Source organism: Eublepharis macularius, chromosome 10 (assembly GCF_028583425.1).
Source record: "Eublepharis macularius isolate TG4126 chromosome 10, MPM_Emac_v1.0, whole genome shotgun sequence".
Classification (NCBI taxonomy): Eukaryota; Metazoa; Chordata; class Lepidosauria; order Squamata; family Eublepharidae; genus Eublepharis; species Eublepharis macularius.
This window is the reverse complement of record NC_072799.1, coordinates 75,465,013-75,492,006: the sequence shown is the minus strand read 5'-3', so window position 1 is coordinate 75,492,006 and position 26,994 is coordinate 75,465,013. Positions and strand designations below refer to the sequence as shown.

The following is a 26,994-nucleotide window of genomic DNA, read 5'->3' as shown; positions in this document are numbered from 1 at the left end:
TGACCCCGTGTGCAGGAGAGGGGTCAGTGGCAGGGCCTGGCTGAGGCATGCCCGATGGCTTTGCCCGGTCTGTAGGAGAGCTGGTAGTCATAGGCTGACAGGAATACCGACCAGTGCAGCATACAAGGGGACATGACTCGTGGTCCAATGCGAAGGGGCCTAACAGAGGTTTCTGGTCGGTTGCGATTTCAAATGGGCACATGCTGATGTACTCGTGGAATTTTTTCACTCTCACGACCAAGTTAAGGGCTTCCTTATCAATTTGTGTGTGGTTGTGTTCAGCTCTCAATAATGTCCTGGAAAAATGTGCGATGAGGGCCTCATACCTGTCTGGCATCCAGTGACTCAGGATGGCGCCAATTCCATACTGCAAAGCGTCACTAGCAAGGATGAGCGGCTTTTGTTCATCAAAGTGAGTTAACACAGAGTGGGAGGATAGGAGCTCTTTGACAGCTGCAAACATGATGGCATGCTTCCAGCCCCAGGTCCATGGAGCATTCTTTTCTAGCAAGCAATGCAGGGGCTCTGCTAGTGATGCTTTGTGTGACAGGAACACATGGTAAAAGTTCAGGAGTCCCAGGAATGCCTGTAGCTTTTGCTTTGAGAGAGGTGGCATTGTGTCGGTAATAGCTCGCACCTTGTTGTCCGTTGGGTGGATGCCATTGGCATTGATGAGGACCCCTAGGAACTCCACCCAGGGACATTGAACTGGCTCTTCTCTTTTTTAACTTTAAGCCCAGTGTCCTGGAGACGGCCGAGAACTTCTCAAAGGCAGCCAGCGAGTTCGGTGGAGGATGTCCGCGCGATCAAGACGTCATCAAAGTAGGGGATGACTTTTGAGATTCCCCTTAGCAATCCTTCCATAAGTCCCTGGAAAATGCCGGGGGCCACGTTGACCCCAAACTGTAACCGCTTGACCTTGAATGCTCCACGGTGGGTCACAATGGTCTGCGCTTCCGCAGTGGCGTCATCCACAGGGAGCTGCTGATATGTTTGTGCCAGATTGATTTTGGAGAAAATCTTCCCTCCTGCTAGAGATACGAGGAGATGGCTGATGACTGGTACTGGATACGCGTGCTGCTGTAGGGCCTTGTTAATTGTGCACTTGTAGTCTGCACAAATTCGAATATTCCCGTTGGCCTTGATGGGCGTGACGACTGGTGTCTCCCATCAGGTGTGCAATACAGGCTTGAGAACTCCCTGGCGATCAGGCGCTCTAACTCCTCGTTGATGCACAGTTTGAGTGCGAAGGGAATTCAACGCGCCTTTAGATTAATTGGCAGCACGGCTAGATCAAGGTCGAAGGAGACGAGTGGCCCTGGGTAGCATCCTAATGAGCCATTGAACATGACGGGAAACTGCGCAAACTGCACTGATGTCAGATTGGTTGACTTGTTAGACTCCGGTGACTTGGATGCCCAGTGCTTCAAACCAATCAAGTCCCAGCAAGCTAGTGAGGCACCCCTTAACAACAACTAGACAGAGGGGACCGTGAAAGTCTTTATAGCTAATTGTGACTCAGCCAACTCCTGCCACTGGAACCCGACGACCCCGGAAGTCAGTCAGGATGAGATCGCAGTGTTCGAGCTGTCGGTTCTTCCCCCAGGGGCACACATGGTTGAAGGTATCCATAGAGATGATAAAGAGCGCTGACCGGTGTCAATCTCCATCATGCATGGTGATCCTTCAATGCACAGTGTTATGCGGATCTTTTCTTTGGTGCCCATTTTGGTGTTCAGGACAATGGTTGTGCTGGAACTCCCTGTCAAGGAGTGGCATTCTTCTGATTGGGAAGACCCCTTCACTGCTGGCTGTCATTGGCGTGGAGCGAGGCCTGGAGACTGCAGTGGAGAGCCTCCCTTCCTGACAGCTCTGCAGGCCTGTGCGATGTGGCCTCTTTTTCTACATGCTCGGCATTCAGCATTGCGGAATCTACAAGATCTAAGCTCTTGGTCTCCCCCAAAGCTGGCACATGGGGACCCCCAATATGGCTGCCATTCGGAACGCTTGGCCCGCACTGCTTGCGTTTGGTGAACCTTGTCCTCTTCCTCGGATTCACCCTCAATGCTCTCATGATGAACTAGTTCTACATTCTTTGGTAACACTGGACTCCACGACTGTTGCACATCTTTCGTGGACTGGTTTGCTGCTTCTGCTGTGATGGCCTCCTCGTAGGCCATTCTGAAGTCTAAGTTATTCTTTGTGAAGAGCCGCTGCTGCAGTTTTTTGTCCCAAAGACTGCAGACTAGCCAATCACAGAGGGCCTCTTCAAGGTTGGCGAATTCGCAAAGTTGGGCTCACTTCCGCAAAGCCTCGCCAAAAGTGGTGATTGTTTCACCTGACGCCTGATCAAGATTGTAGAAGGAGTGGTGGCTTGCGATCTTGAATGGCTGTGGCGAGAAGTACTCTTTTACTTTTGCCTTGACAGTGGAGAGTGGCACCTCCTCCAGTACTTCTCGTGCCACGAGAGTGCGGGCAATTTTGAATGTTGAGCGGTTGCAGGCACTGAGGAAGACTGCCTTTTCCCGCTCATCACCAGCAATCTCGTTTGCCTTGAGGTAAAAATGGAACCGTGACATATATGAGTCCCAGTCCACAGCAGCAGCATCAAATGGTTTGAACTGGCCCTTCATGGCCGTACTGTCTATTGCTCTGAGCAAATGATATACAGTGAAGGTGATAATTCCTTGCTAGTAAGTGATTCAGCTTAAGCACCGCGGGGCTGCCTACCTTCCTGGAGTGATTCAGCTCTGGGTGCTGCGGGGCTGCCTGTGCTGAACGCAAGCAGGAAAACAGGCACAGGCCTAACTTGAGTCCGAAGTGCACCAAAACCGTTCAGGGAACAAGATAGTAAACATAGTCCAGAATGCTGAATCCAAGGGTCAGAGACGGGAGAGCAGGTGTAGCAGAGAGCTGAGTCGCAGCAGAGCTGGGCGGGTCTTTGCACAGGTCCTTCTGCAACGAGGGGAAGGGCGTCCTGGCTTAAAAGCAATCACCTCAAAGGCAGTGCTTCATCCTGCTAGGACTCAAGGTCACTACGCCGTTTCACTGCCTGAAGCCTCGCACTCATCAGGTTCAGGGGAACTGGGTGGAGATGCTACCCTGATCTCGACTGCTGATGTAGGTAAGGGAACAGCTTCTGTCTTTGATTCTGCCAAGGATTCCTCAGCCTGCTCTAGCATGGGCTCCTGCTGTTGCACTTCCTGCTAGTCCTCTATGTGCCTGACTCCTGAGGAGCTTGGCATACTTCGCCCCCTGTCATCCTCCACGACATCCTCCTCTTCAGAGGAATCAGAGCCCATGACACTATCCCACCCTCAGGACCCCCGTCCAGAGACGCTGGTGCTGGGGAAGTTGGTCTGCTCCCTTCTTGAATACGTCCTGATAATCTGCGTATGGGGCAGGGAGAGACCGGGTATCAGCCGGTTCAGTTGTTCCTAAGAGTGAGCAGTGGCCTAGGTGGGGACAGGGATCCCAAAAACCAAGCTCTTCCGCTGTCCAGTCTATCAGATTGTGTAAAATCAGCCAGTCCATATCCAGTACCAGCAGGAACCAGGGCATATGGGCAATGTCCAGACTCAGTCTCCTGATCCTGTTGGACACATAAAGTCAAGGGTTGGATCTCCTTCGTAACTGGTCCAGAGCGCAAGGGCTGTCCGTCAATAACTTCCACCTGGATCGCCATAGTCTTGTCTTGTAGTGGCACTTGATGCTGAGTAGCAAAGGTGACATCCATATAAGAGTGGGAGGCTCCAGAATCCACTAGGGTGTGGGTCAGGGTCCAAGTCCGCTTTGGTGCTTGCAGCCATATCAGGACTAGGATGTGCAGGGGTCCTCCACCACCAGGTCCGTTGAGCCCCCTTGCTTGCCCCAGGTAACCAGGGCCAAAGGCCCCTGGGGCTTAGCATTTCCCGGTTTCCATTGCTTCTCAGGACAGGTCCTGGCAAAGTGCCCTGGCTGCCCACAATAGAGTCACTGGTTGGCTCGGCGTCTCCAGTCTTTCTCCGCTTGAGTGAGGCATGGTCTTGCAGTCCCAAGTTGCATAGGCTCCTCCACGTCTTCTGGTAGACAGGTCACTGGGGTTGTGGTCTCCACTGGGGGTAATGAGAGCAGGGTAGTCCCCCGACTCTGACCGCTGCTTCTAGTCTGGAGTTTGTCCTCCAGACACCCATCTATTTGCAGGCTTAGTGTAATCAAGTCCTCCAGGGTGGCAAGCCATTCCACCCGGGCTAACTCGTCCAGCACTTCTTCTGATAGGCCCTCCATGTATTGGTCACATAAGGCCCCATCATTCCAGACCAAATCCAGAGCTAGAGTCTTGAACTCTGTGGTATAGGCTGCCACTGACATCCTGCCTTGCTGCAGTTGTCGCAGCTGTCAGTTAGCCCTTCCCTGCTTCTGAGGGTCAGGGAAAGCAGCCTGGAACTGAGTCAGGAATGCTTCATAGTTGTTTAACATGGGGGAGTCAGCAACCAGCAAGGGTGAGGCCCACTTAGCTGTATGGTCCTTTAACAAACACAAGATAAAGACTTTCGTTTGGTCATCAGGAAAAACTTGCTGACGCACTTTCATGTAGAGCTTACACTGAGCAAGGAACAGAGGAAAGTTGGCTAGTTTCGCCCCAAACTTGTCGGGCAATGCGACTGGGCATTTCCGTGAGGGAGGGGCCACTGGCCTTGAACCCAGTGCCACTAGCTGCTGTTGCATAGTTGACAGTGCATTAGACTCTTGCTGGACTTGCTGCTGCAACGCTTGATTTTCCAACACAAGAGCCATAACCTGACCTTGTAAATATTGGTTATCAGCAGCCAGACCAGCGAGGGCTTGCCGCGTCTCCTATCTCCATGGTAATGGAGAGGGAAGTCAGCTGCCAGTGATTTATGAGGCAGAAGCACTCTGTGCAGAGCACAGGCAGGAAAACAAGCACAGACCGAATTTCAGTCCAAAGTACACCAAAAACCGTCCAGCGAACAAGAGAATAAACGTAGTCCAGAATGCTGAATCCAAGGGTCAAAGCCAGGAGAGCAGGTATAGCAGAGTCGCAGTAGAGCCGGGCGGATCTTTGTGCAAGTGCTTCTGCAACGAGGGGAAGGGCGTTCTGGCTTAAAAGCAATTGCCTCCAAGGTATTGCTTCATCCTGCTAGGACTCAAGGTCACTATGCCGCTGTTTCAGTGCCTGAAGCCTTGCACTTCATCTCCTTTCCTGTATAGCGAGATGCTGCCACACCCTACACTGCTTATCAGGTTCAGGGGAACTGGGTGGAGATGCTGCCTTGGTCTCGACTGCTGATGTAGGTAAGGGAACAGCTTCTGTCTCTGATTCTGCCAAGGATTCGTCAGCCTGCTCTGGCACGGGCGCCTGCTGTTCCACTTCCTGCTGGTCCTCCACGTGCCTGACTCCTGAGGAGCTTGGCATACTCCATCCCCTGTCGTCCTCCACGACGTCATCCTCCTCAGAGGAATCAGAGCCCATGACACTGCCTACCTGCCTTGTATCCCATTCTCGTCACCAATATTATGTATTGTGATTTCTGCTCATAGTGATTTCAGCTAGTCAGGATATCAGCTCATAACAACATCTTTACTGAAGGCCAGGAGAAGAGACACAAACCTGGCTCACAGGAGCCAAATATATACACATAAGCCATGCCCTCTCTTTATGTAACAACCAATGAAAACACATAAATAGAATCCTTAATTTGCATTAACTATATACATAATAACATATTTACAAGATTGTGATTGGTCTTTATTCAAGAGGACTGGTTGGCTGCTGCCAACAAGAAACCACTAATAGGATTGGAGACTTTAGGAGCCTAGCGTTTATTGAAGCTAGCCCAATACATAACATTTGGCATACAGCTTTAGCTACACTACCATTTTTCTGTCTTTAATCAGAAATAGTTCTTCTGGTATTCATGCTCTATATCTACCCTGAAATGATTTTTAGCTGGTTTATACCTGCTGCTACTGCTGCTGCTACTATCAGAACTGCTCCTACTGTTGTTACTTCTGCATTTCACCAGTGGCAATCATCTTAATAATATACAGATAGCTCTGAGTTACCTGAGGAGACTCGTGCTAAAGGGATAGCTTTAGGTGAGAAATTGTGTATGTAAGGACACAATTCTCATGCGGAATGCAAAATCACATTTCATTTCAAGCAAGGAATGAATAAAAAAACTGTAAAAGCTGCTTTAAGGGGTTACAGTTCCTTTGTTAACTTAATTACAGGTCACTGACCTGTAAAAAAATCGCTGTTACGGAACACTTTTGGTCTGGGTTTTCCAGGTAATCAAGTATTTTATTTAGAGCACAAATCAATCACATAAAATACTCAAAGACAGACATGACTTGGGTTTCAACCCTACTGGGGCTAAACTACCTGGCTGTCATATTAACAGCCCATCAGATGCTGTATGCCTTTATATTCCCAGTATTTTACACTGTGTTGTGATAAAAGAGCAATGTTACTAAAAATATTTTTGCTGTGTATACATGTTATCAGATAAAATTTAACCTTACAAAATAAATCACATGATTTATAAAGAAGAGATTTATATTTTAATATAACAAGTTGAAATTTAATTCTTGGGAAATTTTCGTATACTATAAATAGAAGTTATACAATTTGGGCACAATACAGATTTTACATTTTACTTCCATTGGTGTTGATGGGAGAAAGTAAGCACATGGTTAACTCTGGGAGAGCTATATTAGCTGAAAATTTAGTTTAAAAATTTAGAAAACTATTTAGATTCGGAATGTTTATTGCAGGTGACCAAAGGCCATCACAATCAAGCAAATGAAACTAAATAAAACACACAAGGAATATATAAACACCAAATAATAAAGCTGTTATTTTTTCATTTATAGTCCGCCTTTCTCATGGCGACTCAAGGCAGATTACACAGTGTGAGATTAGTACAGTCAATATCAAGGACATTTCCATAAACAATTCCTTTGGGGAAAAATAAACACAAGTTTACAAAGACATAACATTAGCAAGAATTCAATACAGAGTTGAAAAAATGCTGAAACAGAACATAAGCAATTTGAGGGCTGACATTAGACAGCAAGAAGCACAAATAGCTCACAGGAACACATATTTAAAACAACAGATAGCACATAAGGCAATATAGTGGTGAAGTCTATAGTCCCTAACTCATTAGTGAAGCATCTGAGACCCCCCTCCCTACAATACAAAAGCCTTTTTGAATAATTCGGTTTTGCATCGTTTGCGGAAAGCTGGGGCGGGGGCTCTCCAGACCTCCTCAGGTAGGTCTTTCCACAGAGTAGGGGCATAAAATTACTTAAAACACATAAGCACTTTGTTATACATAGGTGAGGAAGACTCAATCATTAAGCACAGTCGAGCCCTGATTTTCTTAGCTGCCAGGGCATACTTTGCTGCTCTATAAAAGATGTGTAGATCCAGGTCGGAAAGAAGGAGAATTTTTCCACCACAGGGGAAGAATCAATGTGTTTTAAGATTTCCCTCAAAAATTTATTTCTGGGCTCTGTATACAAAGAACAGAACAAACTATAGTGCGGAAGATCTTCAGGGACTGAAGTTCCACAAATTCAAAACTGAGCAGCAATTGGTATATGTGTATGACGACCATCTAGAATAGTTGAGGGTATGGTTTGAAACCTCAGAGAAGTTAAAGCCATTCTAAGATTAGGAAAGGTGATTTTGGTCAAATAAGAAGCTCTGCCACAGTCCCTCGTCAACAACTTGAACCAGGGAGAACATTTGGAACAGAGAGTAGTGCTTCTGTATTGAGGATGGACAAGGGGATACCCGGAAATCATTCACCGGGGAATAACGATGGAGGATATTGTTAAAGCCAGCATCTGAATGCAGAAGTACATTGCTTTGCCTTAAGAGCAGACTAGCAGAGATATTCCTTCGCTTCTTCCAGAATCTAAATAAGGCCAAGGGCGCTGATAGAAAGTAATCCAAGTTCAGCCTGCACTAAAGCTGCTGGAGTGCCAGGAAACAAAGTTCTTAAAAAGAGGTTTTGAATTAGTTCCAGGTTCAAGGTCAAACGTTCATTCCAACCCTAGATCTCTGCAATTTTAGAAGCTGTGGGATGGGCCTTACACTGGAACAGTTTCAAGGCTGGCTCAACTAAAAATCCTCCTTTCAAGGTGTAAAATGTAAAGATGGCCCCAGTGGTTTTTATGGACAGGTGGGCTTTCTGTGAGATGGTTACTCTAAATGTCACCCCAAGATGCTTAAAGGTCCCACATTGTTCAATGGAATTGCCATCTATTGACCATTTAAATCATTGAGGTCTCTCCCCAAAGACATTACTTTGGTCTTGGCAAAGCTGATGTTTAAGGCCTCACCCTTACAGAAACTACCCAGTTTGTTCAGCATTCTCCTTTAACTGATTCAAATTAGGGACACCAACACTATGTCATTTGCATATAGAAGAACTGATACTTTCTGACCCCGCCCCCCCCAATGGTGGAAAGATCTCAGGGCCTGACAAGCTTGGAACTATGTCATTTAAATAGAAGAACATACCTCTGTTTGAATTCCAGAATAATTAGAATCTCCTCTGTTAAAGAGCCTGTGGGGTCTACTTTAACTCCAGCAGATATATAGGAATGAAATTCCTGAATCAGGAACAATAGGCATTTATCGATATTAGTGCCTGCTAGTTTCATCCATAGTCAGTTCCAATCTACTGAGTCGAACACAGCAGTAAAATCTATAAAAACTGCGAACATAGTCTTGGTGGGGGCCATAATGCTATGCTGAGCCAGCCAATAAAGAGTCCAACAGTGATAAATAGTACTGCTTACCCCTTTCCTAAACCCTGCTTGTTCAGGATGGATAATGTTATCAGAGATCTCCCAGTCCTCCAGTTTGTGCAGCAAAAATCTGCTGTACAGCTTGGAGGCTATGCGCAGCAGGCTAATTGGTTGATAATTTTGGGGGACCGATTTGCAGCCCTTTTTAAATACCGGTACCACAATGCTTTCTCTCCACCCTGACAAAAAAGCACCAGTTCAATTGATCTGGGTAACCAACTTTGCATAGACGGGCACCCACCAATCAGGGAAGGATTTAAACAACTCCAGAGGGATCAAGTCCTTTCAGGGGACGTACTAGAGGAGAGAGAGAAGATGAGGCCTCTTATTTCAGGTACTGCAATGGGAGGCCATTGCAGTGAGGTGGAAGATCTAAAAGTGGTGGCTGCCCCATTGCCTCATTCTTCTGAACTGCGGTGTCTCTGTGTGTGTGTGTTAAATACCTGACTGAACAAAACTATTATCACACATTACAGTGTAAGACATGAAGGCTACCATAATTATATTCTAGATAAAATGCCACTAGTAGTATAAAGTAAAGAAAAATATAACACCAGCAACATACAGGGTAATATACTTTCTCTGAAGATTCTATGTGGGGATGCAAAACAAATTTAACTGTCATGTTTAAGCGATTATCCCTCATCAAACCTATCAAAAACATAATTTACGTAAGAGATACAGTGGGTGCATTTCCAATTCCTTCTCTAGCTTCTTCCAGACAGCATAACTGATCTAAACTAATTCAGTCACTCATTTAATACAGGTAGAAAGAAGAGTAATGCTAAAGGTTTAAAAAAAAGATTCAGATAGATGGAAACACAGTGACTTGGGGTTCAGACACCAGAATTTGTTGGAGAATCTCTGAAACTGCCTTCCAGCTCACTTTAAATTTTAGAATTTCATTCCTTACTCAGAATACATGTAATTTAAACATGCATAATCTGTTTTTTGGGGACTTGCGTATGGTAATTCCTTTACTTGAGTATGATAAAATATGGAAAGCAGCTCTGGATTTTATACATGCTAAAGGTATAATTCCTTCAATGAAACAAAAGTTTAGATGTTTGTCCATTGTGATTCTTGGGTTTGGAAAAGATTGTGATGTGTAGTTTCTTTTACTACTTCCCATGGTTTAATTTTATGATTTTTTCCCTCTCTGTATCTTATGGTTTTATGGTTCCCTTTGGTTTGTATCATTGTTTATATGATTAAATCTAAAATTTAAAAAAAATGAAATGAAGGTGGTACAATTTGGAGGTGGGGGAGGAAAAATAATCTGTAGAGCAATTGAGACTGTGAGAAATATGGGAGCCAATCGAAACTGATAAAGTGGAGATGAAATATAAAAATGTAGAAAGACTGCTTGAAGTGCAATGAGAAAGAGCTTTAGTAGTAAAACAAAACAGTAAGAAAACTTTTGCGAGGCAGCAAGTTTGTTGGCGAAACATGATGCAACCTTTTGTTACATGAACCCTTCAACAAGTAAAAAGGGGTTTTATATTTACATACTTGTTCAATGACTAACAATAGGATGTGTGAACTGCCGTACATTTTACCAGTATAAAAGTTTGGCTACAGTTTTGCTTCATAAGGAAAATTACCACATGATTTTGCAGATATTGGTGCTGGTGATGAACTTGCATGGGAGAATTTACCCAAATGAAAAACCTTTAATCTCTAGATGTACAAAAACTAAAATGTACACAAAAATTTTAGTCACAAAAATACACTTAGCACCAACAAATAAATTATACTAATAGATAATTAGTGCGATAAAAAGCTTAATTCACCCGCATGAGCCCCGATGATACTGAATTTACAACATTATGTGTCTATGATTTCAACTGATCATGAGAGGTATTTTTAAAGCTTTTTCCATGGAGGTATATAAGGGACCCCCTCATCCTCAAAACTATTCTACGGTGGTTAAGCAGAAAAATCGTTCAAGGTCACACACTGAACTTCAAGATTTAACAGGATTTAAACCGAGATCTTCCTGACCGAGTATATCCATTATACCACATGATCCTCTCATGGATCTTACGTGTATAGCATACCAAAAGCCCAGTGATTATCAACTACTGTGTTAGTGTTACGGCAAAAAGGTAAAATTGTATGAATTTTAGTTCTATACAATGTGAAAGATTATATTCTCTTTTGCTGTTGTATAAATATTTATGCAATAAAAGGTACTAGTTTATGGTTTTGTATATTGAATTCTCTGGGTTCACACACTATAAGTGTACTTTTCTCACATTCAGCAACTAATGCTGTCTCTAAGAGCTTAAGAGTGCATCATCGGGTTTCATTTTAAAAACTGGCACATTTAATTATTCTACATGGCCTAGGAATGTGTATAAATGGAGAATGTAGATACTTAGCTTCCTTTATAGAGAAATCCTTATACTTGCTCCTGGGAAACAACACTGGAGAATTTATCTGAGATAAACGATATCGTTAAAAATTATTTACAAACTGTAAATTTTACTTCTTCTTCAGTGCTTTCCTTCCAAAACTACATTACCATATTACTTTAACAATACTTAGACTCCAGTATTCTTGTGGTAGGGAGTAGAAATGCATCCTTGCTTAATCAAGCTCACCTGATGTGCACATGACGGGCATATTTTATAGGGTCCACTTGTGTAAGTAGTCTGAAATCATGCAACTGTTAATCTTTAAAAATCCAGTTAAAACAGGGTTGCACTTATAATTGTTGTTCATCGAGTGGTCTTCTATGCAGGCACACATAGGATCTGCACATATACAGACCAGCTATAGAAGTTCCAAAGCTCCTAGAGGTGCAAGACACTCGCCTATCCTTTTCACATGCTTTTTCTCCAGGTACAGCTATAAAAGGTGGGGTGGAGTGGCTCCCTCTCTCTGTTCTCTAAGCTGCTGGAGCAAAAGGAAAGGAAGAAAAAAGAGTTTACTGGGGGAAGGAGGGAGGGAGGGATGCATGCCTGCACAGAAGACCACTTGATGAACAACAGTAACAGGTGAGTGCAACCTTGTTTTCATCGCTGTGTCTTCTATACAGTCCAACATGAGAGATTAGCAAGCTAACTTACTCAGGAGTAGAATGTGCATGTCTTTTATTGGAAAAGACTTTTCAGGGCTGACTTACTAACAGCTGTGTCCTGTCTGGAGTCCACGTCATTGATACAGTGCTTCATGAACGTTGACAGCATTGATCTGGTGGCTACCTTGCACAAGTTGACTAGAGGGATGCCCAATTTGATGAGCTGGCTTGAGCCCTCATAGAATGAGATCCTCACTTGGAGAAACAGCAGAGTCCTCAGTAAGGAATTCTGGTGGAGATGGTCCCAATGCAAAATCTGAGCTGACATCAGACTGCATGACAGGGTTCATATTTTGCCTTCTGGCAACCATAAGATGAACCGAAAAAAATTTTGCCTTACGCCTACGGAACAGAGGAATCTCTATGCCTTTCAGCAAGTTGTACTGGAGTTTAAGGCAGCGGATATAGAGTTGTAGATGGTCTGATGACTTCAGGAATTTCACCCTCTTGTTAGTGGTCAGAACCACCCCCATAATATTAGAAGGCTTATGATTATGGATATGCCATAAAACCCTTTTCTGAATGTGCTTCCAGCACTAAAATTACTGCCCAAGCAGGCAGAAAATATGGAAGCCACTGCGCAAGCAGGCAAGCCAGATTCCACCTGGGAGATGGAACGTGCAAACAATAGAAAGAAACCGGCGAGGCCAGCTTGACCCCCTCCCTTGCCCTGTAGGCATCCTAAAGATCCTGATACAATAGGACCTTCTTGGAGTTCCTGAATTAATCAACACAACCTGCCCTATCAATCTCACCTTAACCGCTTTGCCATTCTTAAATGATTCAGAGAACTGATAGCCTCACCCATCCACCTGGCAGGTTGTCAATCATAATTTGATAACTTTAGCTCCAACCAGGAAGACTTAATCAAAACTTCCTAGTTCTTTATTGCACTCTGGAGATGGTTTACCAGCTTATTGTCCCACTTTGGAGACAGTTCACCAGCTCTTTGTCTTGACAATTTTGCAATCCTTTGTCCCACCCCAGGACCAAACACTTAAGCCTTTGTTTTGGGGGTAGAAGATGTATTCTTGCCCAAGGTCGGATCCATGGTCTATTTTATGCCCATCATCCCAAACTGTGTGGATGCTTTGGATCCAGCATCCACCCTCAAACCTCGGTTCGAGTTCGAGTCCTTCCTGCCTTGAAGCGCAGGCCACTCAATGCTGCTCTTCTATTCTAGACATCTGGATAGGTAAATATTGCCCAATCTCTCAAACTCTGTCCAACTTTTGCCATTTTCTGGTTAGCTCTGAATGTGTGTTGTGTATGCTGTGTGTCATGTGTGCAATTAATATTTATTATTTTAAATAAAGAAACCTTTTAAATTGAACATCTGCCTGTTTATTGGAAGGAGTTCTTTAGCTGGGACGATCCCTGTATACATAGGCTAAAAGATCCCTAAGTTATCACTCCTCTTGCTGATTCTCAGAGTTGTCTCCCAACTCACAAGTAGACCCCTTTGGGTAACCCTCAGACAGATGGAATCAAAGCAGAGTGATGGAGTTCTCGAAACCCTGGATGCACTTGATGGAACCAAGATAGCCAGACTCAATGATGAGGATTTCTTCCTTTTATCTGCCTTCAATGCCAAGGGTTTATTGATATGCTTCGACTTGAGCTTAGCCTTTTTAGCAGGAGGCTTTGACTGGCACTAAGCTGGAACTGATGAGGATGTGGCTGGAACCAACCGGTCCTTCTGAGCCGTGTCAAGCACTGAATAGCCTTGTGGAACCTAGGTGGCCCCTTCTGGGCACTGCAGTTCCTTATTTGTGGCATTGTGATCGGAATCAGTGGAGCCCTTCAGGGATGACTCCCAAACAACTGCTTTAAGCTGCAATGTCATGGCCTTTGCCCTGACAGAAGAGGTATTTTTCATGCCCATCTGATTGGGCTATCTTCACCCCACAATGGGAACACTTCTTAAAGAGGGCCTTCAATGCCATGGATCCAGAGGTCCTGACTCACATACAACTCAATGGATTCAAGGAGAGTAGAAAGGAGACGTCCTTCTTCTGTGGTGGCAAGCAAAGAACCAAGGGAGGGAGCTGCTCACCCCACCTTTTATAGCCACAGCTGGGGGAAAAGCAAATGAAAAGTCTAGGCAAGCATCTCACACCTCTAGGAACTTTGGAAAGTCCACAGCTGGCCTGTGCATGTGCAGATCCTATGTGGAACCGAACAGAAGACATAATGATGAACAATTAGACAGCTAGAAACTACATAGATACCTAAACTGAAATGCTGTATCTAAGACAGGACTGTTAAGGTATCTGGGGGGGAAATAGGAATCTTAGTAGGGCAGGTAAGTCTTCTTCTTCTTGCTACCTTTTTATTGGCATTCAATAAAACAATGTACACCGAGCAGGGCAGAAACCAAAAAACAGCAAAATCAGTCGACAGAATTAACCATGTACTCCCTAATCTACATGGCAATTGAGAAATACAATGCAACCGTATGTGTAGTGTGGGAACAATGATCTGATAGTAAGAAAGAAACTAATCCTCTGTCAGATTGACCCTGACAATTGATCAGCAGAGGGCTAATCAAGGAGTCCCGCACGTGAACATAAAAGTTGCAATAAATTAAAACATGAGTTACAGATTTGGGTTGCATCCTTCCACAAGGACATAGTCTATTGGGGTAGGGTGTATTTGTAAATCTCCCAAACAGAATTTCAGAGGGTAGAACATTAAAACGTGTGAGCATAAAAGCTCGGTGTAGGCGGGAGAAAGGTAGCGATGAGAAATAAGCAGCAGGGATTTTATACTTAGGGATGATTCCAAACTCCAATGGGGAGCAGGTCTTCTGTGCCAGAGAACAGAGGGTTTGCCTATCAATATCTAGCAGTCTTTGGTTTAGGAATCTGAAAGCTTGGTTTTCCATTAACATTAGAAGGGAATCAAGGGAGATCCCTATAGACTGAAGTTTCCTCTGAATCAGGAAGGCTCATTTGGATGTAAAGGCCTTTGATGTGATGTGATGTGAGCATCAAATAAATATAACTCATGGATTCAGCCCTAAAATGGACGTGTAGCCAGAATTTAAACGTTGAGATCCAAGCACAGGTCTCAAGGTAGCAGTGCCCAGTTTCCAGACACATGGCTGCGTAACAAACACAATTTGGAACCCCAAAGATACGCCTCAAAAACATTGCCTGAATTTGCTCCAGCTGGTGGTTAAAACTGCTAATCCAGATAGGGATCCCATATAATATTTGGGGCACACTTTTAGCAGGTAAGTCATATTATACTTTAATTTTATGTGTAGATCCGACAGCCCTGTGTGAGCTTTGCCCAGTGTTCAGTAGATTAAAAAATTAAAATACTGTACCTATATAATACAGTTTTATACAGCCGCTAAGACCTGGTTCTAAGTTTGGTTTCTGGTCTATCATTACCTCCTTTTCTGCAGCTGAAGCAAAAAGAGGTCTTTAAGCCCCCTCCACAGATTAAGCAGCTCCAGACTGTCCTACTGGTATCCACTTTAGTAGCCGATACCCTGCAGCTGAGCCACATTTCAAACAAGTGGAAGTGAACCAAGAGAAAGTCCTGCTCTGAGCTTTGAGGTTCCAGGATGGCTTTTTCATCCCATTGGGTGAAGAAGCTGGTGTGGAATTTTTCAAAGCTCAGAGCAGCACTCTTCAGCACTGCTCTGAGCTCTGAAAGTTTCCAGGCTGGCTTTTTCACCCAATGGGAAGGAGGAAGAGGGGGGTCCCTGTTCCCCCCCTCCCATCGGGTGAAAAAGCCGGCGGGAAGTCCTGCTTTGATCTTCTGTATGCTCTGAATTTTTACGGAGCATACAGAAGTGGCTGCAATGCCCAATTCCCAAAGCAGCTTGCCGCTTTGGGTTTAGGGGTATTCCAGATTGTTTTCCCACTTTGTTTTTACCCAAATATTTTTCATGAATCTTTTTCCAGTGCACACCCCTAATTATGAGGAATAGCATAAATCTGGATAGTTTATGTGTACAACAGTGCCATCCTAGGCAGAGTTACATGTTCTAAATCCAATGACTTGGAAGGATGAAAATCTATTTAGGATTACACTGTCAAGTCTCTTGCATGGATTCACTGATAAGGGTTAATGGAGACTTTTCACTCTTATCAAGATTCCAAGTAAACTCCAAGCAACTTGAGAAACAGTGAACAGTGACAGAAAAAAAATGATCAAACTAAAAATGAACCAACGAAAGCAATAATTAAGTACAAAACATTAAAGTCCTTTTTACTCCACAAGAGAATTATCAAAAAAGGCAAAGAAGCCCTAAAATGTAGGATTTTAAAAAGTACTCCTTGATATAAGCTGTTTCACAAAGCCAGAATTATATTACTGTGAAACAGTAATAACACCATGTTGCATGCAGAGATAGTAATATCTCTGTCTTTTAGAGGAGTCATCCAATTTAATGTGTAAGACAATTTGGAGAGGCAGCACAGACAACCTCAAAGTATATGACTCATCTGGGTGGATGTCAAGTAACCCCAAAAGGCCAGATAAATCCAATGATATTTACAGTCACTCTTTTTCTTCCTACATTTTTTTTAACTATCAACTGTATTATTCCTTTTCTTGATAATCCAGGCACTGCAATGAGCTAGACAGGGCATACTAAGTGTCAATTACTGTATCATTTTCTAAGCCAGTAAATAGATAAAATGTGTTTTTAATTAACTGCCAGGATCATTTGTGAAAATCTTTTTAAAAAGAATTTTATTTAAAGAAAATAAAGTAAATAAGTGCATAGTATAAAAGCTATGCAGACTCTAAATTAGATATTAAATTAAAAGTTATACAATCTTATACAACCAATAAGTATATAAACAGTACAGTTATAATAGTTTTGGGAGTAAAACAAGCAATACATTTAAGTTTCTTTGACCTGATAAACAAAACATTCGATATTTGTTTTCCCCAAGCTTAAATACATTAACGTTTCTCCTTTTCTCTCCTTCCCTCTCTCCCTCTAAGCTTCTATATCAATTAGTTCAGCCTAAGTAATTGAAGAAATCCTTCCACTTTTCCCCCCAGAACTTGGTTATTGGTCTATTTTGTAAGGGCAGTCAAGTTGGCCACTGAAGCGTATTCGTGAATCTTATCTGTCCACTCTGGGAAACCAGGACAAGGATCATTTGTGAAAATCTGAAGCAAGTTACAGTTTTGGAATTCAGAAACTCTTGAGCCTGGTCACATATTAATTTCTGAACCCAGTATGACAGGCGAGCAAGTTTCTGGCATGTATACTTCCTTCGCCTTCTCTCTCTCTGTCCTAGTCCACCACTGTGGTACAGAAACGAACGTCCATTATCTGGAACAGGACCTCATGTATCTGCATCTGGATCTCCCTGAAGCTTGTCTGTCTCTGGATGGAAAGGAGGAGCAAGGCTTTTAATGAGAAAAGTCAAATACCTCATCTCAAATACCAAATACCTTACCTAAATGATAACGAGTAGGATAAAGAATATAAAACACAGGTTCCTGTGAGCCACTTCCTCTTCAACTCTCTGGATAGTGCAGAGATGAGACTCTGTGACCTTTGAGGTGTGACTACACTGATGTTATACATCATTGTAATCAGGTCTTCGCAACTAACAGTGCAATCCTGTACAGAGTTACTCCATTCTAAGCCTATTAAGGTCGACAGGATTAGACTGGAGTAATTCAACACTGTACGTGTAGTTATTTCTAGGCCTGTGCTTCTGTTCAAAAGATTTTTTTCCCTTCAACAGGTGGCAACGATCAATTAAAAACATAAAATTTATCCAAAATACAGTTAAATGCTAACACAAGAGCATGAAGAGTCCTGCTGCATCAGACCAGTGGTCAATCTAGTCCAGCATCCTCTTTCACACTGTGGCAGACAATTTGCCCTAGAAGGGCAACAAACTGGGCATAGATACCAACATCTTCCTTGATGTTGCTTTCTAGCACTTGGTTTCAAAGATTTGGTGGTGGAGAGAACTGTCAAGTCATAGCTGACTTATGGTGACCCCTCCCCCTTCCTGGGGTTTTCAAGGCAAGAGACTAACAGAGGTGATTTGCCATTGCCTGCCTCTGCATAATGACCCTGGTCTTTCTTGCAAGTCTCCCATTCAAGACTGACTCTGCCTAGCTTCCCACATCAGTCTCACCTGGGCAATTCAAGGGAGAGCTTCAGAGGTTTAGCGCCTCTGAATATGGAAATTTCTTTTACTAACTATGGGTAGTAGCCATTGACGGCTCAATCCTTAATGAATCCTGGGGGCTTTTAAAACCATCTATGTTCATGGCCTTCACTATGTCTGCTTGCAGTGAATTCCACCACTTAATTGCTCATTGAGGAAAGCAGAAAAGAGCAAGAATCCAGTAGCCTGTAATAGCAAGTGTGACTGGATAGGGTGGGGTATGCAGAAGGGCAGCGGATGTGTAGAAATCAGCACTGGTGATGATATAAGGACAGATGGACTCACGTTCTAGCTGTATCTGAAGAAGTGAGCTGTGACTCACGAAAGCTCATACCCTACCACAAATTTTGTTAGTCTTACAGGTGCTACTGGACTCTTGCTCTTGCTCTTTTCTACTGCTACAGACTAACACAGCTACTCATCTTGATCTAGCTCTGTCATGTCTGTACCCATACAGCCATGCTATTGTCTAATGTTGTCTAATATTTTGAACCATTACTGTTGCTGTACCCCGATGTCATATTGCTAATGCCATAGCTTGCTTTCACAGGGCCTCTGCAGCTGCAGCTGTCTTATCTAACACTTTGAAGTTCTCAGTGCTTATGACCTTGTACACTGCTCACTCCCATGAATTACTGTGTTTCAGTTTTAATCTCATGCCTTTTTATGTCTAGACTCAATAGGTAAAACATGTGAGAAGTTCTCAGGACTGGTTCGCACCAAAAGCTGTGTTTTACTATTGGGAGGGGGAAAGGAGTAATTGTGTTCTATAATAGAAAGATTTTCAAACATTTGAGTATTCTTGTCAACCTGCTGTTACTGCTTCATTGCTTACCCTGCTTCTGAGTAATCCTATAGACATATCTGTGGAAATGATCTGATTCCTGAATAAAACCTCTTAACCAAGAACGTGGATTTCTTGTTGTAATGGTACAGGGGTCTATCTGCCATAGCCTGACAATCTTACTGAGGAAAGAAATGCCTCCTTTTGTCTGTCCTGTACATAATGCTCAAATGCTACTATTATAGGAGAGGAAGAAAAATGTGTCTATCCACTTTCTCCATCCCATGTATAATCTTATATCCCTCTACTGTGCCTTTCCTTAGCCTTCTTTTTTATAAATCAAAAAGTCCCCTGCTCTTCAGACTTTCCTCATAGCAAAAGTGCACCAATTCTTCAGTTATCTCAGCTGCTGTCTTCTGTACTTTCTCAAGATCTGCAATATCCTTTTTGAGATACAATGGCCACAATGGCACACAGTATTCCAGATTTGGGTGCATCATTGTTCTATACAAGAGCATTACAATATTTGCCCTTCCCCCCCTTCCCTTTCCTAACAATCCTAAGCACGAAGTTTACCTTTTTCACCTTTGCGGCACAGAGTCAACATTTTCATCAACCTGTCCACTATAATCCCTAAATCTCTTTCCATTAGCCAGTTCAGAACTGATCAGTATAGATTAGGATTTTTTATTCTCGTGTGCATAATTTTATACTTACTACCTTAGCCAACAGGATAATGTACTTATGCATTCAGTACTGATCTAGAAACTTTGCAAGGTATCTCTGGTTTCAAATGCAAGACTAAGCAATATTAAACAAGAAAAAAATAAATCTAGTATCTAAGGCCAACTTTCAAGACTTTGGTCTAGTGAGCCAGTACAACTGAAAAGTGTAACAATACTCTGGACTGTATCATGCTATCTTTAAGTGGGATAACCAGAAGACTGTTGTTTGCCAAAATAGTGTCAAAAACAAGTACATTAACATGAAATTTCTGCCATTCTGACATATTTCAAGCTTCAACCTCTATTTCTTCACTAAATAGGACTGCATTAAAAATACTAGTGATTGTGTATTCATTTAAAGCAATATTGTTATATGAAGGTGAATAAGGAAAACAACATTTGGTAATATTTTTATCTCTGAATCATGTCCAAGAGATCCAGGTGCCAAAATGAAAATATTCCTCATTTAAACTGTATTGCTTTCCATACAAAATGGCTACACCTGCTTAGTTAAGCATATCAGAACAAAATCTGCAATGGCTATGGGTCTTTGACTTGCACATCAAGCATGCATGGCTGCTTTGGAGAGGTTGCATCACAGTTAAATACAAAGCAGCATGCGGAACCCCTTTGCATCTTATTTAAATTGGTCTCACTTAAAGCGTTACAGAAGCTCAGAAAAAAGGGGAAACAAAGGCAGGAGATGAGTAACTGACACAGAAGATTTTGATCAGCCAAACAGCATGGACCCAGCAGAGAAGGCACTGTGCAGATTCTTCTTTCCACAGTATTTCCAGTAGTCATCGGGGGCTTGGGGAGGTCTTTTTACATCAAAAGCAACCAGTTTATTTAAGCAACCAGTTCCTTCTTTGCCTGTGTTAGTATTATCCTCTTAGAAACTGCATTTGGGGTTCTGGTTAGCGCTTTGCTGCCTGTTGTGTATGACAGAGAATGAGCAATTGGCTAGAGTATGCCAGCTCTGCTCACTATTACCTTGTGATACCTGTATGTATGTAGACTCTTAAGAGCCAATAATGTCTGCTCTGTTTTACTGCCTTACCTGTCGTGGGTTACCCAAAAGACAAAGAACAAAGGAAGTAGGACTTCTGCCCTCCCTGTACTGCTTGCATGTTTCTTCTTTAGAGCTGCACACAAAGCATCTTCTATTGTGTAGCTTTGCCTGCCTATCGTAGGTTGTCAAATGCCTCCTTGTGCCTGTTCTGCAACCTTTGCTTCCTTAAGGAAGAAGGTGGTTATCATGTCTGATTTACAAATGCCTCCTTCTGCCTACTCTGCAATGCTGACTGCTTCCTTGGGTTAAATTCCAGCTGCTTTTCTTGTTCTGCTGCACTACTTCTCCTTTCTTTGAGTGCCAAACACCTACCTACCTGTACGAGCAAAAAATGTCAGTCTGTGTAAAACTGAAGCATTTTTTCCTATCTGCCTGAGATTTGGCAGGAAGGATTCTTTGACTGAGATGTACAATTCTTTCATACAAGGTAGGCAGGGTTCTGATAATCTTAGATTGGTTGCTGATTGCATTAAATAGAAAGAGATTTGATCAAGCTGCTATTTCACTCTATGCTAGGTACAAAGCAATGGTATTTTTTCTGCACCATTTCCTCTTGAAAGGGATACTATAAAGGGTGTCCTCTTTGTCCCCTTATTTTTGATCTATTTTTGGAACATTTGGCTTGTGCTATTAGAAAAAGTAATAACATACATGGCTTAACATAAAACTCTTTAGAATTCAAAATTATTTTATATGCAGATTATCTTATTTTATTTATTTCAGCGCCTCAGTCTTCCATCCCCTAAATAATGAGCTTGATTAATACTTTTGCTGATTTGTCTGGTTAGCCAATTAACTGGACAAAATCAGAACTGATGCCATTGGGAGACATATCACAGAGTGTAATTAGGGCTTCAGAAAGCTTCAGGGCTGAGTTTAAAGGCCCCCGCCACTACTTGCAAGCAGCGGTGGGGCCCTTTAAACATCATGCTACCCACCCCCTCCACCCCCCACCTACCTTGTTGGCGGCAGCTGCTGCCGCCTGATTCTGTGGGGTGTTGGGGAACACCGGAGCTGCCTCCTCCAGCCCCTCCTGCCCCTCAAATGGCCGCTGTGGCACTGGTGCACCGCAGCCATTTGAGGGGCAGGAAGGGCCAGAGGAGGCAGCTCCGGCCTTCCCTAATGCCCCGGAGGCTCAGGCGGCACGAGGCTGCAACGGCCTGGAGCGGCTTGCCGCTTCGGAATTAAGGTATTTCCGAAATTTTTCCCCACTTCGGGTAAACCCAAAGCAGGAAACCCAAATCAACCCCCTCCTGCACACCCCTAAGTGTAATTACTGGTGGGTATTTTCAATGGTGCCCAGATGCTAATCTTGGAATACTCATTCCAAGGAATATTAAGTACATGATTTCATTAAACTTTAATAGGTTGATTTTGGATATATCTTTGGATTTGGACAGATGAGTAACTGTAAATTTGTCATTACGGGATAAAGTAAATACATTTAAAATGAAAATTATATCTCAAATTATATATGTTTTGCATTCAGTCCCTTTTCATATACCTTGTAGATAGATTCACAAAATTAATACTTTGTTTTGGAAATTTATGTGGGGTTCATCACCACCTAAGATTTCTTTAAAGAGGATGAAACCTTCCATTAATGAAGGTGGATCTGGTTTTCTGGACCTTAGTGCCTATCATCAGGCATATTGGTTAACATGTACAAATGATTGAGATCACTCATCTCAGCTGGATTACCCATCTTGGGCTCTTTTGGAGGTTTCTTCTTCCAAGCTACTTTTTAAGCAGAATGCATTAGTGACTACTTATGTAAAAAGAGATTTTGTTTCTCCTGCAATTTCTGCAGCTAGAGAAGTATGGTGCATAATAGCATGCTAAACTACCATTATGGTCCAATACAGATTTAAAAATTGGGAGGAAATCCTTTTTATAGAAGGCTTGGACAGACAAGGGGTTTTTTATCAACTGATGGGCTGATGATGATGAAGTCTAGATATGATTTGTCAACTTCTACTGAATGGGCAATATTTACAAATGAAATGTTTGTTGGTGTTTAAATACGGCCCAGCTGTTTTGAGTGCTTGAGAATCTCCACCACTTTTGGAAACTCTTACTGAATCAACACAGAAAATGAAATCTAAAATATCTATCTACAAATATTTTATGTCATTTATTGACTGACATAAAATATGATACATAAAGTCTAAGAGGAACCGGAAACACCGGCAGTTTAATTTACAAGATGCATCTCTTAAGCTTTTTGTCATTCAGCCTTTTTGGGAGTAAATCATTAACCATAATTCTGTATTAGAATACTCATTTATTTTTTAGGCTGCTAGCATAATTGCAACCTAACGGATGGTTAGCGGAAATGGACCCTCTGTGCCCTTTCAGTGGCTAAAAGACTAGGACACTGGAAAGACAAAAGCCCACTTCCTTTAATTCAGCAGACTGATGATTGTGATGGACTGCACGTTTTTTAAAAAGCCTGGAAGTGCTGTACACACAGCTGCAGGGCTATTAAGAAGAATCAAGTTTGAAGAGTTGGGAGACAGAATCCTAATGGAGAGCAGTTTTAACACTGGTAGGAGAACTGGGGAAAGTTGGCAAGAAGGTTTTAGAAGTAGGTGCAAACTCCGATTTGGGCCAAAGAAAGGGGAGAGATCTTCTAAGGAGAGGAGATTTCCCCTACCCAGTCAAACAGGGAGGTAGCTCTGGGGAGTGAAGAGATCCCTGGTCAGGTGTGGTTGGAAACTGCCTGTGGAGACTTTCAGGTTCACGTAATGACTGAAGGACAGCACAGGTGTGTGAAGAGAGTGGGATTTGGGTACTAGAAAGTGGGTACCAGCATTCCTAACTTCAGAAGAGAATGAAAAAACTAAAAGAAAGTATACTTGAGTGTTTGGGGAAAACCAAGAGAACCAAAGCCTCAAAATATAAGTCTTTAAGTATCTATGAAGAGCATAAGAACTGAAGTCCATGCAAGTTCTGATTTTACCTCAGAGATGCGTGTGTGTGCGCGCACGCACACGTGTACGTGTGTATTTCAATGCCTGATTTCACCTGACCTTTCCCCTCTAAAGTAAATAAATGAGTTAGTTATTTTTGGAATTTTAAAAATGCCTCTGGTACCATTTCTATTGTTTAAGGACAAGGGAATGTCATAAGGACCTTACACATTTATCAACATTTGATACTGCATACAGACAACCATTGTGACCTGTATTTAGATACCTAGAAACCTTTTCTAAAAACATACATATAAATTTGCCAACATTGCTTTGCTTTTATTGCTAGCTTTTTGTTTCTTTTTTTGTCTTGCACTAATAAATAAAAATTAAAAAAAAACAATTCTTGAAAGTTATCCAAATATAGAAGGAAAAGTTTACAAGCACAAACATGTCTTTCCTATTAAAACAAATGAAAATGAAAAGATAATGAGCATAACAAACATAAGTAATGCTTTTTGAAACAAAAACTAAAAAATTGCACTTTCCTAAAATATACTGCTTTAGAACACCCACATGCCTTGTATGTATTCTACAAGGAAGTTCATATTCTATCTCACTCACATACACTGCTGAGCACTCTTGCTCTCCAAAACAAGTACAGTACCTCAATTTTAGCAGGACATACTAGGAAGTTGTCAACGGAACTAATTTTTCACCCTGTCCTTCATTAAGCATCATGAGAATATCATTTACAATTCTGCCTACCAGTCAGTGACAGTTCTGGTTACTTGCATTTTGTTTTCACTACCCTCGGCCCATTTCTTCAAAGGATACTGATGGATGCTATTTTTTAGGACACTTCCATTCCCATAATCATGATAGATGACTGTGCCTTGTGGATACTTTCTTTACCTTCAATAGCTATTTCATTATTTTTAGCCCCTTAGCTGGCTTGAGGCCTATATATTAGGGAAAAAATGTATTTATTTCTGTAACATGAACTACACATATATCTGCTGTCTTATTCTAGAGCTTCCTTTTTGGGTCCTATATGTTTTTAGGAAGAATTCCATGTTCGAAATTTGCCACACAACCTGTGCAAACTCCAGCACATTTTTGAGATATGAAATAATGTGATACTACATAGAGCTAGCTTCAAAGAAAGATAAATGAATGCACAATGGAACTTCAACATTCGTTTTCAGCACAACCAAAGAAATCTCTGAGGCCAAGGAAAAACAATAATAAATATATGAGAAGACTTTATAGTATACAGAGACTTAAATATTCCAAAGGCTTTTTGCAAAGGCATAATCACAGCATAGTGATTCATAGAACATCAAAACTTAATAACACAAGTAAAAGCCAAGCACTGATTTAAAAGCAAAGAAAGTCACCGGCTTGGGACTCCTAAGAGAATAATGTTTTACATTCCTGGACACAGTTGAAAACTCAGAACTTTTAACTTATATTTTAATATTCCACTGCATTCCATCTAAGAGCATTAGCAAGAGAACCCAAACTGAAGTTTCTGGAAAAAAGAGCAGGAATATAAAACTGGATTTAAACAGCCCATTATTTTATGAAGAGGCGTGGAGGGGGAGTCATTGCAGCAATCTAAGCTACCTCTTAAACTGTAATGCCTGGCTCAATGAAACTACTGAACATCTACATAAAACATACTGCTTTAATGTTATCAGTATGTCAGTAACGCTCAATACTATCTCTTCTTTTTTCCAAATGAGGCAGTGGATGTTGCAATGGACTGAACATATACAAGTTCAATCTACAGAGGTCAGTTGGAAGGCACATCAACTGACCATGCCTGTGGTCTTCAGCTCATCTTATTTATTCCTTTATTTAAAATATTACCCCACCCTTCTATAACGCCCAAGCTGGCTTACAAAATATAAACACACAAAATGGATACACAAAATAATGTACATTAAGTTAACTGCAACTCCTGTAACATATATCCCCCCAAGCGGCCATTAGTCACTTCCACTAAAGGTATGTAGATAGGTAGGTATTTATTGTAACGGTCCTTAGACCAGCTATACATAATAAATCAAAATGTAACAAGATAAAATACATTGTTTAAAATTCATATACTTCAAATAAAATATCAAAACACATCCTAATACAGCAAGATAGTGGTAAGCTAAACCAAATCCTGAGTGAATTTTGTTTCACTGTATTCCCATGATATAAAAGCGATATTAGGCAGAAGTCTTTAAAACTTAATCAGTATGAGGGGACTCCCTCGTGGCCATTCCAGTATTTGCTGGTCTGTTTTTTTGTGCAATCACCTGGGCACAAAACTTCGCTGTCATTCTAGTGACAGCTGGATTTTTGTCAGCCAATAGTTTTGTCAAGGATATGTTATCTGGTAACCCCTCCAGACCAGATAACAAGGGAAGAATTGTCAAGTCTCTAGTCCTTTTCTGGAAGGGACAGTGAAAAAACGTGTTCCAGTGTTTCCACCTCTCCAAGGGGACACACGCAAAGCCTTTGCGCATACGGTAACTTCTTATATCTCCCTTCCATTACCTTGGATGGCATGGCATCACATCTCGCTAAAGTGAAAGCCCTCCTATAGGGAGGGAATTCTAAATTATTTAGATATTGGGCCATCTTCATATGGTATCTGGATTCCTCTGATGCTCTAAATTTAGGATTTTTTATTATGTCTTGCTGACGCTCAATGTCACATACCCTTTGTTTTATTTGTAATTTTGCAGCATCAAAACTTTGGGACAACAGAGCTCCAAGAGAGAAGCCCATCTTTTTAAAACTTGTAGCCACTTTGACTGGTAGCCATCCTGAATTATTAAATGGAAAAGGCCTTTTGGATTCTTATGTGTCCTAAGCCATTGGCGAGCCGAGGCCAGAAAAATGCTTGCCTCCATTCTCATTTTTCCCGTTTCTAATCGGAGTAGGGAATTGGGCACCCCGGGTGGAACTTGTAAGATGGATCGGAGAAACTTAGATTGAATTTTCTCCAGAGAATGTACACCACGATCTGAGATGCCCAAAAAGGTGTCATAAAGGAGTTGGTTAATGACTTTAGCTTGGAAAAGTTTCAGCGCCGCCGGTACATAAGAGTCACCTTTAGCTTGGTAGAATCTCAAAATCGCAAGTGAAGCTTTCTCGGCACACTCTGCCCTCAGATTACAATGGGCTGTCTTGGATTCATTCTCCTGAAAGACTACTCCTAAGTATACCAAGCTGTTAACCTGTTCAATTTTATTCCCTCTCATTGACCAAGCCTTCTTTTTCGGGCGCCTGGCAAATGCCATCTCTTGGGTCTTTTTGAAATTAATTGTCAGGTGTTCTTTATGGCAGTAGGTGGTAAAACTGTCCAATGCTCTCTGAAGCCCCAAAGGGTTCCTTGATAAGAGTACCACATCATATGCATACAAC

At 42.2% G+C, this 26,994-nt stretch overlaps 2 protein-coding genes across 2 annotated transcripts in view; both read right to left on the bottom strand.

The window, feature by feature from the left end:
• Positions 1–26,994, bottom strand: part of LOC129336563 (teneurin-3-like) — a 185,609-nt gene that overhangs the window by 88,166 nt on the left and 70,449 nt on the right. The gene's annotated exons all lie outside the window — the stretch shown is intronic.
• Positions 4,378–4,776, bottom strand: LOC129336524 (protein LDOC1-like). The gene has a single exon (XM_054989652.1). The coding sequence runs from the start codon at positions 4,774–4,776 to the stop codon at positions 4,378–4,380; it is 399 nt and encodes a 132-aa protein (XP_054845627.1).

Excerpts from the sequence above, each read along its gene's own strand:
- LOC129336524 (XM_054989652.1), bottom strand. The coding sequence starts at position 4,776 with ATGGCTCTTGTGTTGGAAAATCAAGCGTTGCAGCAGCAAGTCCAGCAA.